This window comes from Poecilia reticulata, chromosome 11, assembly GCF_904066995.2.
Source record: "Poecilia reticulata chromosome 11, P_reticulata-male-v2, whole genome shotgun sequence".
Lineage (NCBI taxonomy): Eukaryota > Metazoa > Chordata > Actinopteri > Cyprinodontiformes > Poeciliidae > Poecilia > Poecilia reticulata.
The window spans coordinates 198,337-213,075 of NC_088840.1; the positions used below are offsets into that span (position 1 = coordinate 198,337).

At 39.4% G+C, this 14,739-nt stretch overlaps 1 protein-coding gene across 13 annotated transcripts in view; it reads right to left on the reverse strand.

The window, feature by feature from the left end:
* Positions 1–1,288: 1,288 nt before the first annotated feature.
* epb41a (erythrocyte membrane protein band 4.1a) overlaps positions 1,289–14,739 on the reverse strand; it is a 98,555-nt gene continuing 85,104 nt past the window's right edge. For all 13 annotated transcript variants that reach the window (XM_081612347.1, XM_008421562.3, XM_008421557.3 and 10 more), the window contains 2 exons: positions 4,950–5,052; positions 1,289–3,020 (listed from right to left, as the gene is read on the reverse strand). In XM_081612347.1, the coding sequence (XP_081468473.1) occupies positions 4,954–5,052 (99 nt within the window). In that variant the 3' untranslated portion in view covers positions 1,289–3,020; positions 4,950–4,953. The remainder of the gene's footprint in view (positions 3,021–4,949; positions 5,053–14,739) is intronic.

Consider the following 14,739-nt stretch of genomic DNA (forward strand, 5'->3'; position numbering starts at 1 on the left):
ACGCACACACACCCGCACCCTCGCACACGCACTCACACACACATACACACACGCACACACAAATGCATTGGTGTGCAGGGCCGGAGTCACTCCTCTTTGAATGTATGCACCCACCTCAAAAAGAATCAAGCGCACTCATCCCTTTTACGTCTCAAGCTCAGCAGCCAGATATTGTTTGGAATATATTTATTTATTTATTTATTCGCTTTGTTTGGAATATACTATGCTAGTATATTCCAATATACTATGCTAACTTGTAAGTTAGCATTCACTGCTAACTTACAAGTAAATTATCCTGTTTCTATTGACCAATTCAAAGAGGTCCCCCTAAATAAAGTCTTTGTTCGGGGAGAGAGGGAAGGGGGGGGGAATCCGTTCACGAGGTGGAGAAGGGGGGGTTATATATCCGGTGGGGGGAGGGGTTTAATATCACTTAATATCAATTAGTCACGGCCATCAATCAATCATCCGATTAAAATTTGACAGAAGGTGGTATATATAGTCTCTCTCCCAGAGGTTCTTAGGGGACCTCTGGATCACCTAAGAAGTTTAGAAGGCGTGGGTTTTTATACTTGATAAATGAGAGAGAAAGAGTGTGGGTGGAAGGAGGCCTGTAGGCCCAACTGAAAGTAATCTCATTTGGTTTGATTAGCAAATAGGTTTAGTTTACCAATTCTAAGATTGCTGAACTAATGTGCACAAACTGGATCTCCCTTAATTATTTGAACCCAAAATGAAATATCTAATTAAAAACTGCCTTTTAATTAAAAATAAAATCTAACAATGAAGCTTTGTTGACTGTGCTATAAGTCAGAGCCATGTGTTTGGAAATGTTATAATAGAGACTGTATTCAAAGTTCTTTGGAGATTCTGTCTGTGTGCAGCTCAGAGATCAGTGTACTGATCTGTAATTTGGATATTAATCTGGTTGAAATCAAATTTTCCTTTAATTTGGATAAACTTTTTACAGAGATAAAATTTTTGGAGAGAATCAAGCAGAAGTGTGGTGATGACATTGTACAATTCTGGTGTTGTGGATTTAATCACCTTTAAAATGCCAATGGGAGAATACTTAATGTCTTTTGCTTATTCTATTCTATTCTATTCTATTCTATTCTATTCTATTCTATTCTATTCTATTCTATTCTAGTAATCTTCAGGTTCTATAAAAAAGTATCAATCAAATACTACTGTGACAAAAAAACAAACAAAAAACCTTCTTTTTCACTTATTTGTGACAGAAGCAGAGAGATATTTCATGATAACAATTGAAAACCAAGACCATTGATTGTACCTACAAAGTTCTTTATTTTATGCGTGGTGCTCTTTACAAGTTTTCATCTGATGTTGAAGTGTGGGTTCACAGTAAAGAAAATATTAAAATGTCCATAAGACAAAGAAGTGTACAGCTAAGTGAAGTAACTGTAACATGCAATACTAAATGGAGTAAAGAAATAAAGCATCATGTGGACAAAATCACAAGTCATACCAATAACAACATATGTCTAATCTGACCGGGCAGTGCAAAATTAAGAGGCTCATTCTGGTACCCCAAATTAAACTAACAGTTTTATGTGTTGCTGTACAATTAATGTAACACTCAGAAAAATGCAGGTATGCTTTTAGTCTTAGCTCCTGTAAAAATGGTTGTGATAAAAACTGACCTGGATTTCAAAGTTTTGCTGGTTTGTTACTTTTCAAACTACTTGTTAGGGTTTGTTCTAACTCATTTTACTGTAATCACCCATTTCCTTTTTCTGTGGACATTATTGATCTTTACACACCTCTGCCAACAAAACTTTGTGGAAACATTTTGAGAAAACTGTGTGCTTATAATAGATAGTAAACAAACTGCTGAAAAAAAACCTGTTGAAAAGGATAAACAATGGTCAAAGACATTGGAGACAAGTCGATCAGCAATTCAGTTTTGAGCACTAATAATGATGTATGTCAGTTTCTGAACTTTTCGCTTTATTTTGATAGAGCCATTACTACAAAAAAAAGTGTACACTGTCCATTTAGAAGTGCAAATGTGAATGAAATTCAGAAATACTGAAATTATACACTGCTCAATAAAAAGGGAAATAAGTGTATTTGACAGCTAGGAATGATCTATAGAATCAAACACTGTTTGGAATCTAAATCTGAACTATAAAACACACTAAAAATACAATAATGGTATTAAATAAAAGAAGGTAGTTTCAATACAATATGATCTTAATGATCCCCACACCCTTTGCGTGTCACAAGCACTACAACAACTGAAACAGTCAAAAGATGTTGAAACCAAATTTCAAATGGGGGAAATAAGTAATTCCACCAGCAAATTCAATGCCCTGCTTTGATAAATCAATCTTTTTGTACATAAAATGAAAAAATATCTTTTCACATTGAGAGGGAAAATAAAGTATTTACTGTACAGAAAGTATCAACCAATTTGAAAACTTTGAGAGGAATGCTCCAGTTCCAACTTGTAGAATCTCACAATCTTTGTTCAGTGCAGTTTCAGAACTTTGTTAAAAAACTTTTAACTTTTAAGATTTTTGTAACCAATTCCGATGGTAAGAAAAGCTGTAGAAAAATAAAGTAGGATTCTCAAGATTAAAAGACCAAATGCCCTTAAAAGTTTTTTTTCTTTTCTTAAAATCTCCAAAAAAGGGGAGAGGAACAAATTCACAAATATTTATAGCTATGAAAAAGTTAATTTTTTAAATTAAATTTGTATTCAAAACTTTAGGATATGCGCTGAAGGCAGAAAATGGAATAGAAAGGGTGTTGTTGGGAATTCTGCAAACTTGGGAACTTTTTAGTGGCTGTCTCCTTCAACCAATACTCAAACTCTTGGAGGAAAATGTATTTTCCCGCTGAGGCCTCTTCCCTCTGACAAGGTCTGGTTTATCATGCCGAAAGCAGGGCAGCTGGATGTGATGACTATGGTTGCTGAGGTAAAATGTTGTGATGGAGACATAAGGAAAAGAGGGGAGGGCATCTGAGTCAGCTGTGGTGAAGTTAGAAGAATTCTGGGTGTGAAAAAAAGAGAGAGATAAATATTAGTGGAGCTGAACAGATCTTACATTCAAAACTGAAGCACAACCACAGGCTGCACAGTGGTGCAGTTGGTAGCACTGTTGCCTTGCTACCAACAGAGCTGGGTTCGATTCCCGGCCCGGGGTCTTTCTGCATAGTGTTTGCATGGAAGTCTTTGCAAACACCATGCAAAAGTGATAGGCCACGTAAACAGATGGAGCGGGGTCAGTGGCGCTGCAGCGCGTAATGCAAACAGGTCACAACTTTCTGCAGAGTCAATCACTACAGACCTCCAAACTTCATGTGGCCTTCAGATTAGTTCAAAAATAGTGATTAGAGAGCTTCATGGAATGGGTTTCCATGGTGACCAGCTGCATCCAAGCCATACATCACCAAGTATAATGCAAAGTGTGAGATGAGATGGTGTAAACCACGCCATCACTGGACTCTAGAGCAGTGGAAGCGCATTCGATGAGTGACGAATCACGCTTCTCCATCTGGAAACCTGATAGATAAGTCTGGGTTTGGCGGTTGCTAGGAGAACGATACTTGACTGACTGCATTGTGCCAAGTGTGAAGTCTGGTGGAGGGGGGGTCAGTGGCGCAACTACACATTATTCAGGTGGATGCAAAAACATAGATCGGCGCGCCCCCCCCCCCCCCGACCGAGGGAAGGAACGTCAGGGTGAAGGAACGACGCTCACTCAGCGTAAAACTCGCTACATTTACCTCGTTATGTGCGCGAGGTGAAGGAGCGTAAGGCGCGCAGAAGTGTACAGGAAAACATCATCGGCGCGCCGCCCCCTCCAGACGGGGTTTTGGCGCCCCCTCTGGTGCTGCGCCCCTATGCGTTGCATACCCTGCATACCCACTTTTTGCGCCACTGGGGGGGGTCTGGTGTGGGGTTGCTTTTCAGGAGCTGGACTTGGCCCCTTAGTTCCAGTGATAGGAACTCTGAATACTAAAGATATGGATGGCAGAGTCTGGTGTGGATGAACTTGACTGGCCTGCACAGAGTCCGGACCTCACATGGTTTATCACCATGTGATAAACCTTTGGGATGAATTAGAGCGGAGACTGAGAGCCAGGCCTTCTCTTCCAACATCACTATGTGACCTCACAAATGCACTTCTAGAATGGACAAAAATCCCCATAAATACTCCTATACCTTGTGGATAGCCTTCCCAGAAGAGTTCTAGCTGCAAAGGGTGAACCCCCGTCATATTGGTGACGGTGGTCACCAATATGACCACCGTCACCAATTAGAAACTGACATTTCTAATGGGATGTCAGTTTAACTGACATCCCAATTTGAAATGGGATGTCCGTTAAACTCATGTGAGATAAGGCAGGTGAGCGAATACTTTTGGCAATATAGGGTATGTAGGCCTTTGAAACACAGGGCAAATTATATTGAGGAATTGAAGTTTTTGGCCAAGTCATAAGTTAAAAATCTGGTTCTACTCAAAAGAGTGCAATGAGCATGTGTCTTAAAGATGACAAAACTAAAGGACTGGACTTTAACTTTAATTCTTAAGGCCTGAGTCCACTCTGGAACTCCACTCAAACTCTTTCAGAATGTCAGTGCCCATCAGTTTTTTCAGTTCACGGCTCCAAAACAAGCTGCTTTTCTTTTGCCATTTTTAAGACTCACACTAGTTTTCAGAAGGTTTTAAGGCAATTGTTTCTGGTTTTATGTTGCAATTTATTTCATTCAGCCTTTGTTTTCTTTCATATTAGTTTTTAGTCATTTCTTGGTTTGATGTGTTTTATTACTGTACATCACTTGTTTAAACAAATTACTTTTAATCTCAATGAGACATGTCTAGTTAAATAAAGGTTAAATACATACAAATATGCTTTATAAATAAAACAGATTTCGATTTGGATATAATTGCATTATGTATTTATACTTTACATACCTTCTTAATCTGGAGTTATCTCTGTTTCTTGGTGTACAACAACTTTGGTAACAGACATATCTGGGTGCTGCTCCTTTGCCTCTTTGATAGCCTGAGCCAAAGCCTAAGAGTTACCATGAGACAGAAAAAGCTGGATTAGTAAAACACAGCATATAAAATACATGTTAAAATTACAATTATGGTGTCTAAGTTAAAATGAAACCATGCTGTAGATATGAAAAAGACCATAGCTCTCACTTGGTGTACATGGTGACATGGTCTGTACGTTTTCAGTTCAATGTACCTTAAACAGTTTTCATGGAATGGGTTAGAATTATTTTAAAAATTAAAAATAAAATTCTGGTACATCTCACCCTGGTGATTACCCATGGTGAGCTTTGCGCAAAGTGCATGTTTTCTTTTTTTCCATTCTTTTACGGTATGGAGCGGGAAAACACAGACTGGCCCTGTCCCAATACTCGCACTCCCACCCTCGTTCCTCCCTTTTGTCCTTCAACACGGTTCATGTTGAAGGGTTTGAGTGCACAGTGTGTCTCACATTGTCCAAATCTGCCGTTTATTTTAGGTACTACTCCCACCCTTCCGTGAAGTCCGCATTTTTGGAGAAGGACCTTGCTGCAGCAAACAGAAAGGGGCGGGGATGGACCACTGTCAGTCTCAAACCTTATTTGGAAATGGGACCATTGCAATCCGGAAGTGAAGGGGGCGCTATTTCCCATACTTCTGTTTTTATTTTCTTTTGACATCTATGATATATTTTCACCTTTAGGAAGGAGTTTCACTCTCAGCATGTATTTTAACTTCTTTCTTTTATTTACTTCAACGCAGCTCACATTTTCCTTTGTTTTTAGCAAATTCTGTAGCTTTCGGTGTACTTCTAAATCTGCTCCTTAGTCACGTCTTTTCGGGCTTGCAACTGCCTCTAGTGGCGTGGGGGTGGTAAAAGAACTAATCTAATTACATTACTAAATCAGAATACCACAATGTATTTATTATTTATTATTAATTCTGGCATTACTGGAACAGTAAAATATAGATTTCCTCACAAAATAACATACCTTTTCATTTTCTTAAGGAAAATGGTCTCAAAGTCGGTCATGACATGGATACACATGCCTGCTCCCATAAAATGTTTTCAAAATTTTGATAGGGCTTATGGTATTTTGTCAGAGTTCTTCATACTGACGCTGGGTGTCTCACAAGTATAGAAACTCTGTCTCCAGCATCCTGTCTGAAAGAGAGAGCCAGCCCAGGTGCAGATAATTAATTACCATAGCGACGGAGCCCAGAGTGAGGCAGTGAGTAGTCACACAAACAGGCAGGTCTCACAATGCATTGTGGGAAGAATACATATTTCCTGTGATTATTCTTATTTTGCTTACATAAATGTATTATTTATCAGAATTTTTCAGTGTGAATTAAAATCCTTAGTATGAAGGATGAAACGCTTTCTAAAAAAATTACCCACTGTCTTCATTTTTTTCTTTATTTTGGACCGTGAGTGAGAACCACATGTGCGAAGCTTATAGTCGTTAGTCTCGGGAGGAATTTCGTTGTGAATCAGGTTCAGCCCTTGTAATGTAGCAGTAAAACAGGTCAGCAATAGTATGGACTGGTCAAACGCCCCAGTCAGTGCACTTTGTTGGTGAACTATGTTAATCAAGCATGGCAGTCTTGCACGGACATGCTCCTGATAGTTACACCATAATGCCTATGGTGGTGCAAAAACTCACACAGCTGGACTTGCCCATTCCAAATCAGTATTATACATAGTAATGGGTTTGACACTGTTGATCACCAAAGTGAAATGACTGAAGCTCTTGCCTGATTCATCACCATACTTCCATGGCTGATGTAGTTCACTGCAACAGTATAATAGCTGAACCCAGTGCTCAATGAAATTCAGTCCGAGACTGACGACTATAAGCTTCACACATAAGAGTAATTCTATGATGTAATAATCTTCCAGGCTTTTATTTTGAAATTTTCTGAGCTTAATTTTAACTTGCCAAACTAATCCCATGTGTAATAGTTATAGTGTTAAATCAGTTGTATAATGCTCAAAACACAAGTAGTTGTAAATACCAGTTAAGTCCTCCTCTATAGTAACATACAGTTCTGCTATGTTGTAGTTCTAACATGATCCTCAGCCCTGTTTTAAGTGAGAGTTGGCCACAGTTAGAACTACAGACATGGCGTGCCCTGCCCTGCTCTGTGTAATTAATCCCCTGCCAACTTCAGCTGTCTCTGGCCTACAGGGTGAGAGTAATTTCTGTTTAGCTGACAGTTCCGCCATTTTGTAGTTCTGACATGTTGCTGTGGCCTCTCTTTTAACTGAGTGTTGCTCATAGATAGAACTACAGTTATGGCATGTTTGCAGTCCTGAGCAGCTGCTGTGCCCTGCTCTGTATTCTGTTGCTATGGTAATTAATTAATCCCCTGCAGTTGTGACAGCCAAAGTGTGGGAAAATTCTATTCAAACCAGCCTGTTTTCAAACCAAAAAAGCCCTTCAAACAACTTCCCGTTCAGGAACCGTGCCATGTATTGGAAAACCGTTTGAAGCGTATGAGAGAACTATTTGTCTTCTCCGATATTCCCGCGTTTCATATCTCTACCTTGCTCACAGTATTAACAGCGATGAGAGATAGATGATGTGCGCTCAGGTCTGACATTTTTCAGAAATATATGGAAAAACATAGGTCTGAGTGTGAGTTGATTCTGTCGCGCCACATCGGTCGAAAGCACCTGGAGAGAAAACCATAAGCCCTAGGGAAATTTTGAAAACATTTTACTAGCGCAGGCATGCGTACAGTATCTACATCCTGACCAACTGTTAGGCAAATCAGGCGATATTTGTGGGCGTGAGGGCGAGTTAGAAATTATTTTGGGGTCATAAATTCACTCTTTCCCACACTCTAGCGGAGCGGCACTCACACTCTAACTTTACGAAAAATCAAAAACTTTAGGTCGCTTGGAGACAAGTTGTGGACAATCCGTAATTCATATCGATGTACCAACTTCACTTTAGATAAGATGACGGGCGTATCTACAAACTGAAGTTTTAATGGCATTTCTACGTGAATTTATGATGACACAGTGATTGCTCAAAAATAGGGTATTTTTAGGATCTCGCTCCATTGAAATGAATGGGGTTTTTGGGGGTCCCAATTTGTGCTGCCATGGTAACTCCGAATCCCACCAGAAGTAATAGCTCCCCTCCCATGATGAAGCCGCAATTTTTGATACCACATTTGTGGGGGTTCACGCAGCAGCAGTGGCACAAAAAGTGGGTATGCAGGGTATGCAACGCATAGGGGCGCAGCACCAGAGGGGGCGTCTGGAGGGGGCGGCGCGCCGATGATGTTTTCCCATACACTTCAGCGCGCCTTCCGCTCCTTCACCTCGCGCACATAACGAGGTAAATGTAGCGAGTTTTACCCTTCACGTATCGTCGCCTCGGGGGGAGCGAGTGAGCGTCGCTCCTTCACCCTGACATTCCTTCCCTGGGAAGAGGGGGTGGTGCCGATCTATGTTTTCGCATCCACCTGAATAATGTGTAGTTGCGCCACTGTGCAGCGGTACGAGCCGCATTAACGGTGACGGAAGAAAAATAAATAATACTAGAAAATTCCTGCAGAAATTTTACGGGGCATGCCATAGTGGGCCCGTCGGCTTAGACCCAGCGTTATGATGCTAAAAATTTGCATTAATGCTAAAGAAAGCTGCAATGTAGTCAATAACCTGTGGAGAGGCAGAAGCATGTTGACTAAGCTGTACTTGTACCATTCATTATGTTAAAATTAATGCATAAACTAAAATTAGCCAATATGCTAATGTTCGCCTAAATGCTGGACATAGCATGTGGAGCAACACGACCATGTTGTTTTAATTTTACTTGCTCCATTCAGTATACTAAACATGTCTAATTACTAAGAAAGGCAGTGCACTAGTCAAGGGCAGTGAAATGCTAATGTTTGTGCTACTGTTAATGAACTGCCTTGAGCAGAGAAATAAAAAAAATAACAAAAAACATAAAAAAGGCTAATATTATTGCACCGCCTATGGCGGAAAGTCGGTCAAAGTCATGACCGACTTTCATGTAATTTCTGTAGGCATGAGAGCGATTTCAAAATTATTTTGGGGTCTAAATTCCACTCCGTTTCTCACTCTACAAAAGCGGCAGTTGGTGTCAGTTACACTCTTCGTTTCAGCAGTTGGAAATTTTGCTCATTTTTTGCTTTTTACGTCGTCATTGTAAGTCCGATCCCCAATAAAAAATATGAACTCCCTTCTCGAGATCGAGCCGCACGTTTTGATACCATTTTTGTGTGGGTGCATTAACGGTGACGGAAGGAAAATAATCTATAATATAGAGACATTCTATTGGGTGTAGAACAATAGGTGCCTGCCATGCCAAGGAGCCATGTGACTGCCAAGGAGGCCATGTGACTGCCAAGGAGGCCATGTGACTGCCAAGGAGGCCATGTGACTGCCAAGGAGGCCATGTGACTGCCAAGGAGGCCATGTGACTGCCAAGGAGGCAGGGACTGACTTGCTCTGCAAGTCAGTCACTGCTCTCCCTATGCATTGCTATGGGCAGGCACCTATTAAATTATTGGCCATTTTAAAAGAAAAATTCCCTGACAGAATTGAAGAATTGAATAGTTTTATATCCAGAGAGAATACATATTTTACATATCCATACATCAGCACTTTTATCAGTCTTAATTTAACCACATTTTATAGAAATTGGATAAGAAATATGGGGTTTACAACCATTTTTGTGACAGATTCCTGCTCATCCTGCATTAGAACAGGATGGGTTTTGTGGACATGCATAGTAAAGGCATCTTCAGGTACACATCACTAGCTGTAATGGCTAATAGGTGATGTGCAATTGAGTAATAATGACGGTAACTGTACTCCCCAACTGCCCCAAAAAAGTCCCACTGAAAACTTTGAAAAGAGCAGAGACATAGTTGTGAAAGTGGTTAAACAAGCATAACTGACATTAGAACGTTATGAGCTTTTCAGCAGCGTACAGAATCAGGGACAGCTGCAGAATGGCAGGTAAGACAGAAAAGGATATGAAAAATGAATTAAAACCTCTTATTGTATAATTTTACAGTAAATAAATACGTTTGCTGCCCTGCTTTGTAATTCAGCAGGGTATCCCAGTTACACCCTTGTATACACATATTCAGGTAGGTGGCACTACGGTAGAAAAAAAAGTGTTTCACCTTATAACTCAAAAACTGCAAGTCCCATTGTCAAAATTTATGTGGGCAATGTTTCCTAGAAAGATTCTCCAACAGATGAGCAACTGTGCAAAAGTTTTTGGTCTGGACTATTTCTGAACAGAGAGCCATGAACAATGCATTATCCAAAACCAATCTCGCCCTCATGTACTTAGTCTGAGTCAAATAAAACCTACTACATTAAGCGCTAAAGAAGAAACCTAAAAAGTTACCATAGCAGATTTTTTATAGCTATGAACATCATTGTGAAATTCAATTGTCCATAATTTTGAAACCATAAATTATTCTGCAATTTCCTTTGCACCGGCAACTACAAACATGTTAGGTTTAAGAAGACATGAGTTTTGTTTATGTAGCTGTTAATTCTCTATGTTATCTAAGCTACTAAATTGTCTATTGTTTAGTTTGTAATTTATTATTGGATTGAGCTGATTCTAAGTTGATGGAAGAAAATGAATGAGTATGTGGTACACTCTCTGCTCTTGGTGAAGGTGGACACTTTTTCCTCTGCTTTCTTCTCCTTTCCTTTCTTTGTTTCAATAGGAAATTTCTCATCAGAGAGGTCAAAGGTCACATGCACCCCAACCTTGTACCCCAAGGTTCAATCCTAGGACCCCTTCTTTTCAATATTTTTATGCTACCACTGGCTCAGGTTATATCAGGAAATAAGATCAGCTACCATAACTATGCGGATGATACACAGCTCTACATCACGATGTCACCAGGTGACTCTGAACCCATCCAATCACTGAATAGATGCTTAGAACAGGTAAATGTGTGGATGTGTCAAAACCTTCTCCAGTTGAACAGAAACAAAACTGAAGTTATTATCTTTGGACCTAAAGATGAGTGATCTACAGTCAGCACACAGCTTCAGTTATTACAACTAAAAACCAGCAATCAGCCCGAAACCTGGGAGTAGTGATGGACTCTGACCTGAACCTTCAAAGCCACATTAAGACAGTCACAAAGTTGGCCTTCTATCACCTGAAGAACATCTCCAGGATTAGAGGACTTATGTCTCAGCACAATCTAGAGAAACTCATCCATGCGTTTATCTTTAGCCGCATTGATTACTGCAACAGCGTCTTCACAGGTCTGACTGACAAATCAATCAAACAGCTGCAGCTGATCCAGAATGCTGCTTCTCGAGTTCTCACTGAAACCAGGAAGTTAGAGCACATAACACAAGTTTTAAAGTCCCTACACTGGCTCCCTGTAGCTCAGAGAATAGACTTTAAAATACTGTTGTTAGTTTATAAATCACTGAACGGTTTAGCACCACAATACATTATTAAAGATCTGTTATTGCTGTTTCAACCATCTAGACTAGCGGTTCTCAACGGGGGGGAGGGGGGCTACCACCCCCCATGGGGAGTTCAGAGGACGGCAGGGGGCGCTGGCTGGGATGCCTTTGGGGGGCGTTTGGTCAAAGGTAAACTTTACACCTTAAATGCACAACAATGCCAGTTTAGACTTTGAGCAACTTGGTAAAACTGCATTGTGTAACATTAAATCATGCTTGGCTGCAACGATATAGATGGCAGCTCTTCTTCTATTTAGTGTTTGTTAGCTTCTGTTAGCTTCTGGCGCAGCTTCGTTCTCCTGCTACTGGTAGCTAAAATCACGACACCCTCACTGAGTATCCCTCTGAAAAATGAACCCATTTAAATAAAGAATAAAGAAATCCCTCCATGGGTGATACCACAATAGAGAGCGTTCATTTTATAGCGTTAACACGGTGCTGTAAGTGGTCCAGTATGAAACGAGGGTGATAGAACAACACAGCACTTTTAACCCACCCCCCATGTTACAGGTCAAATTGACCCGTTTCAAATTTTAAAAATCTTTTAAAAATAGAAGTATTTTTTCTGCATGAAACTTTTTCTATTTGTCTTAATAGTTGCACTCTATGTATAAAATGAAAATGGTTCATTTTACACATTTGCAACCCCCCCTGGGTCTACTTGTTACATCGATACTGTTGGGGTCAATTTGACCCGGCAGTCAAGTTGAAGGGTAAAAAGGTTCAAAAAATGTCCAATTCTATTTGTTTCTTGCACCTATGAGACATATCACACACACACACACACACACACACACACACACACACACACACACACACACACACACACACACACACACACACACACACACACACACACACACACACACACACACACACACACACACACAAACCCACTCTTTCACTATTCTCTTTACTTCACTAGGAAGCTGCCAGAAAGCAGGTGTTCATACAACTTTTGACAGGAACCTTTTCTGTTCCCCTGGGCAAACTCCACCCACACTGAGTGGACACAAAGTAGAAGTGGGGGAGGGGACATAAATACTCTCTGCGAGGGAGTCCTAAACGCATTACACACTGAAGGTACATGTAATATTGTCACTATCAGAGATCAAGAAATGAGCAGCAGGGAAATAAAAAGATGAAAACCCTGGAAGTGCTGGAACTTTTTGTTGATCATTCCAGGGTTGACTAGGATGGCAGTAACTCACATCACAGACATCAAGTCAGTCTTTGAGCTACTCAGGCCTAGTGCAATACAAAGTGAAAAGTGTCTCAAGTTCAATTATAAAGATAACCCCTTCAAAAAAAATCTAAATGTAATATAAAAATTTTTACAAAAAATCACTTTCAAGGATAGTTAGTGTAATTTTGTGTTTAGATTTTTTCAGTGGGCATAAAAAATTGAAAATCACATTTTTTTATGTCCAAATTAGTAAATTGTCGTCATTGATCCTTTATTTGTGAGAAATAAAAAAACATCATTGCACAAATATTGATTGAAATGGAGTTAATTTAAATTTGGAGTTAAATTAAAATAACCAGAATGCAGAAATTGTTTCCGTTGTTTTAAAAGGTTTTTGTCAGTCTGCCTTTTCCCCATCGATACGCTCTGCACCTTAGGACGTTAAGAAAAAAAAAAAGACGCGCACATTGCGCAAAACTCTGAAACAGGAGAAGCGGGACATAAAACGGAGCGACAAACTAGATGTGAATTATGGCATAAAAACAGAGAATCCGACGCTGAACAGTGAAAAATCAACACATGATGTGAAACACATGACGATTAGGAGGCGCAGCAGGTGATGAGTGAAGATTACTGATGGTCAATAAATGATAAAATAAATGTAGCAACAGGAAAGAAACTAAAGTGGATATAGCAATAAACCAAGAGAGGATAAAACTAATCAAATGAAACTAAATGGAAATGAATGAAGAACAAAATGCAAGAATAAACCAAGAAACTAAAGTAAATACAGAGGAATAAACTGGTATGGCAAGACCTTTCGAGCAATACTTAATACAGAGGATTGTATGGCAAGAATAAACGGACACTATTTCCAGATAAAAAGTAAAATAATATTGTTTTAGTGCCATGGGTTTGTTGAGACCACATCTAGTACTGAGAATAAATATCTTTCAGACCATAACAGTAAAGAACTGATCACTTATTTATGTTTAATTAGATTTGATACATTTATTTTTTCAATATTATTTTTCATGCCAGTGTTAATGTCATGAGGCTGATGACTCCATGACACTTTCAATTTGACTCATTAGGATTTGATTAAGAACCAGATTTGTTCTTTGTAATTTCTGTCCAGTAAAACTATTAATCTATAATCAATAGACAGGTTGATATAAAGATATAATCCATGTTTCTGTCTCATATTTGTATGGCATTAAAAGGACCTGGAACTTTAGTTTTTCCACTGAAAGCTCTGGTTTGAACAATAAATGCCATGTGGGTGAAATTTTATGGATGATACTCTGATGTCCCATTCTCCTGAAGGCAGCACAGAGCTGCACCACCAGAAACTGACAAACACTGAAGAGAAGAAGAGTTATGATTAATGTAGTTACAGTTCTATCCATGTTTTAATGTTGCAGAGCTCAGTCGTTTTGCAAATAGATCAAAGTTTAAACTGGCATGTTTTACATCTTTTATCTGGTCATTTTGTGTAATATTTAACAACTAGAAAATGGCAAAGAACAAGAATATTTTTTCCACTCTGATTGGTTGCTGTTAGGTCTACTGATTTTAACTTGAATGTTCATTGCATTTAAACACCTGTGAAAATAATTTCTATTCACATGGCTTTTTTGTTCTCTGGGAAATTATTTTTGATGATAAATACAGAAACAAGCATAAAAATCAAAACATCTGCAATAGTGATAGTAATATTAATAATAAAATAATGGTCAGTGCAAAGTAGCCTACAAATTCTTTGGTGGGGCAGTGAGGGACCTGGATAAAGGCTGGGGGGGCGCTGGCCTGAAAAAGGTTGAGAAACACTGATCTAGACCCCTCAGATCTTCTGGTTCTGGTTCTGCTCTGCATCCCCAGAACCAGAACCAAACGAGGAGAAGCAGCATTCAGCTTCTACGCACCACAAAGTTTGAACAAACTTCCAGAAAATTGTAAGACAGCTGAAACACTGGGTGCCTTTAAATGTCAACTTAAAACCCACCTGTTTAGAGTTGCTTATGGCTAAATTAGGGTTT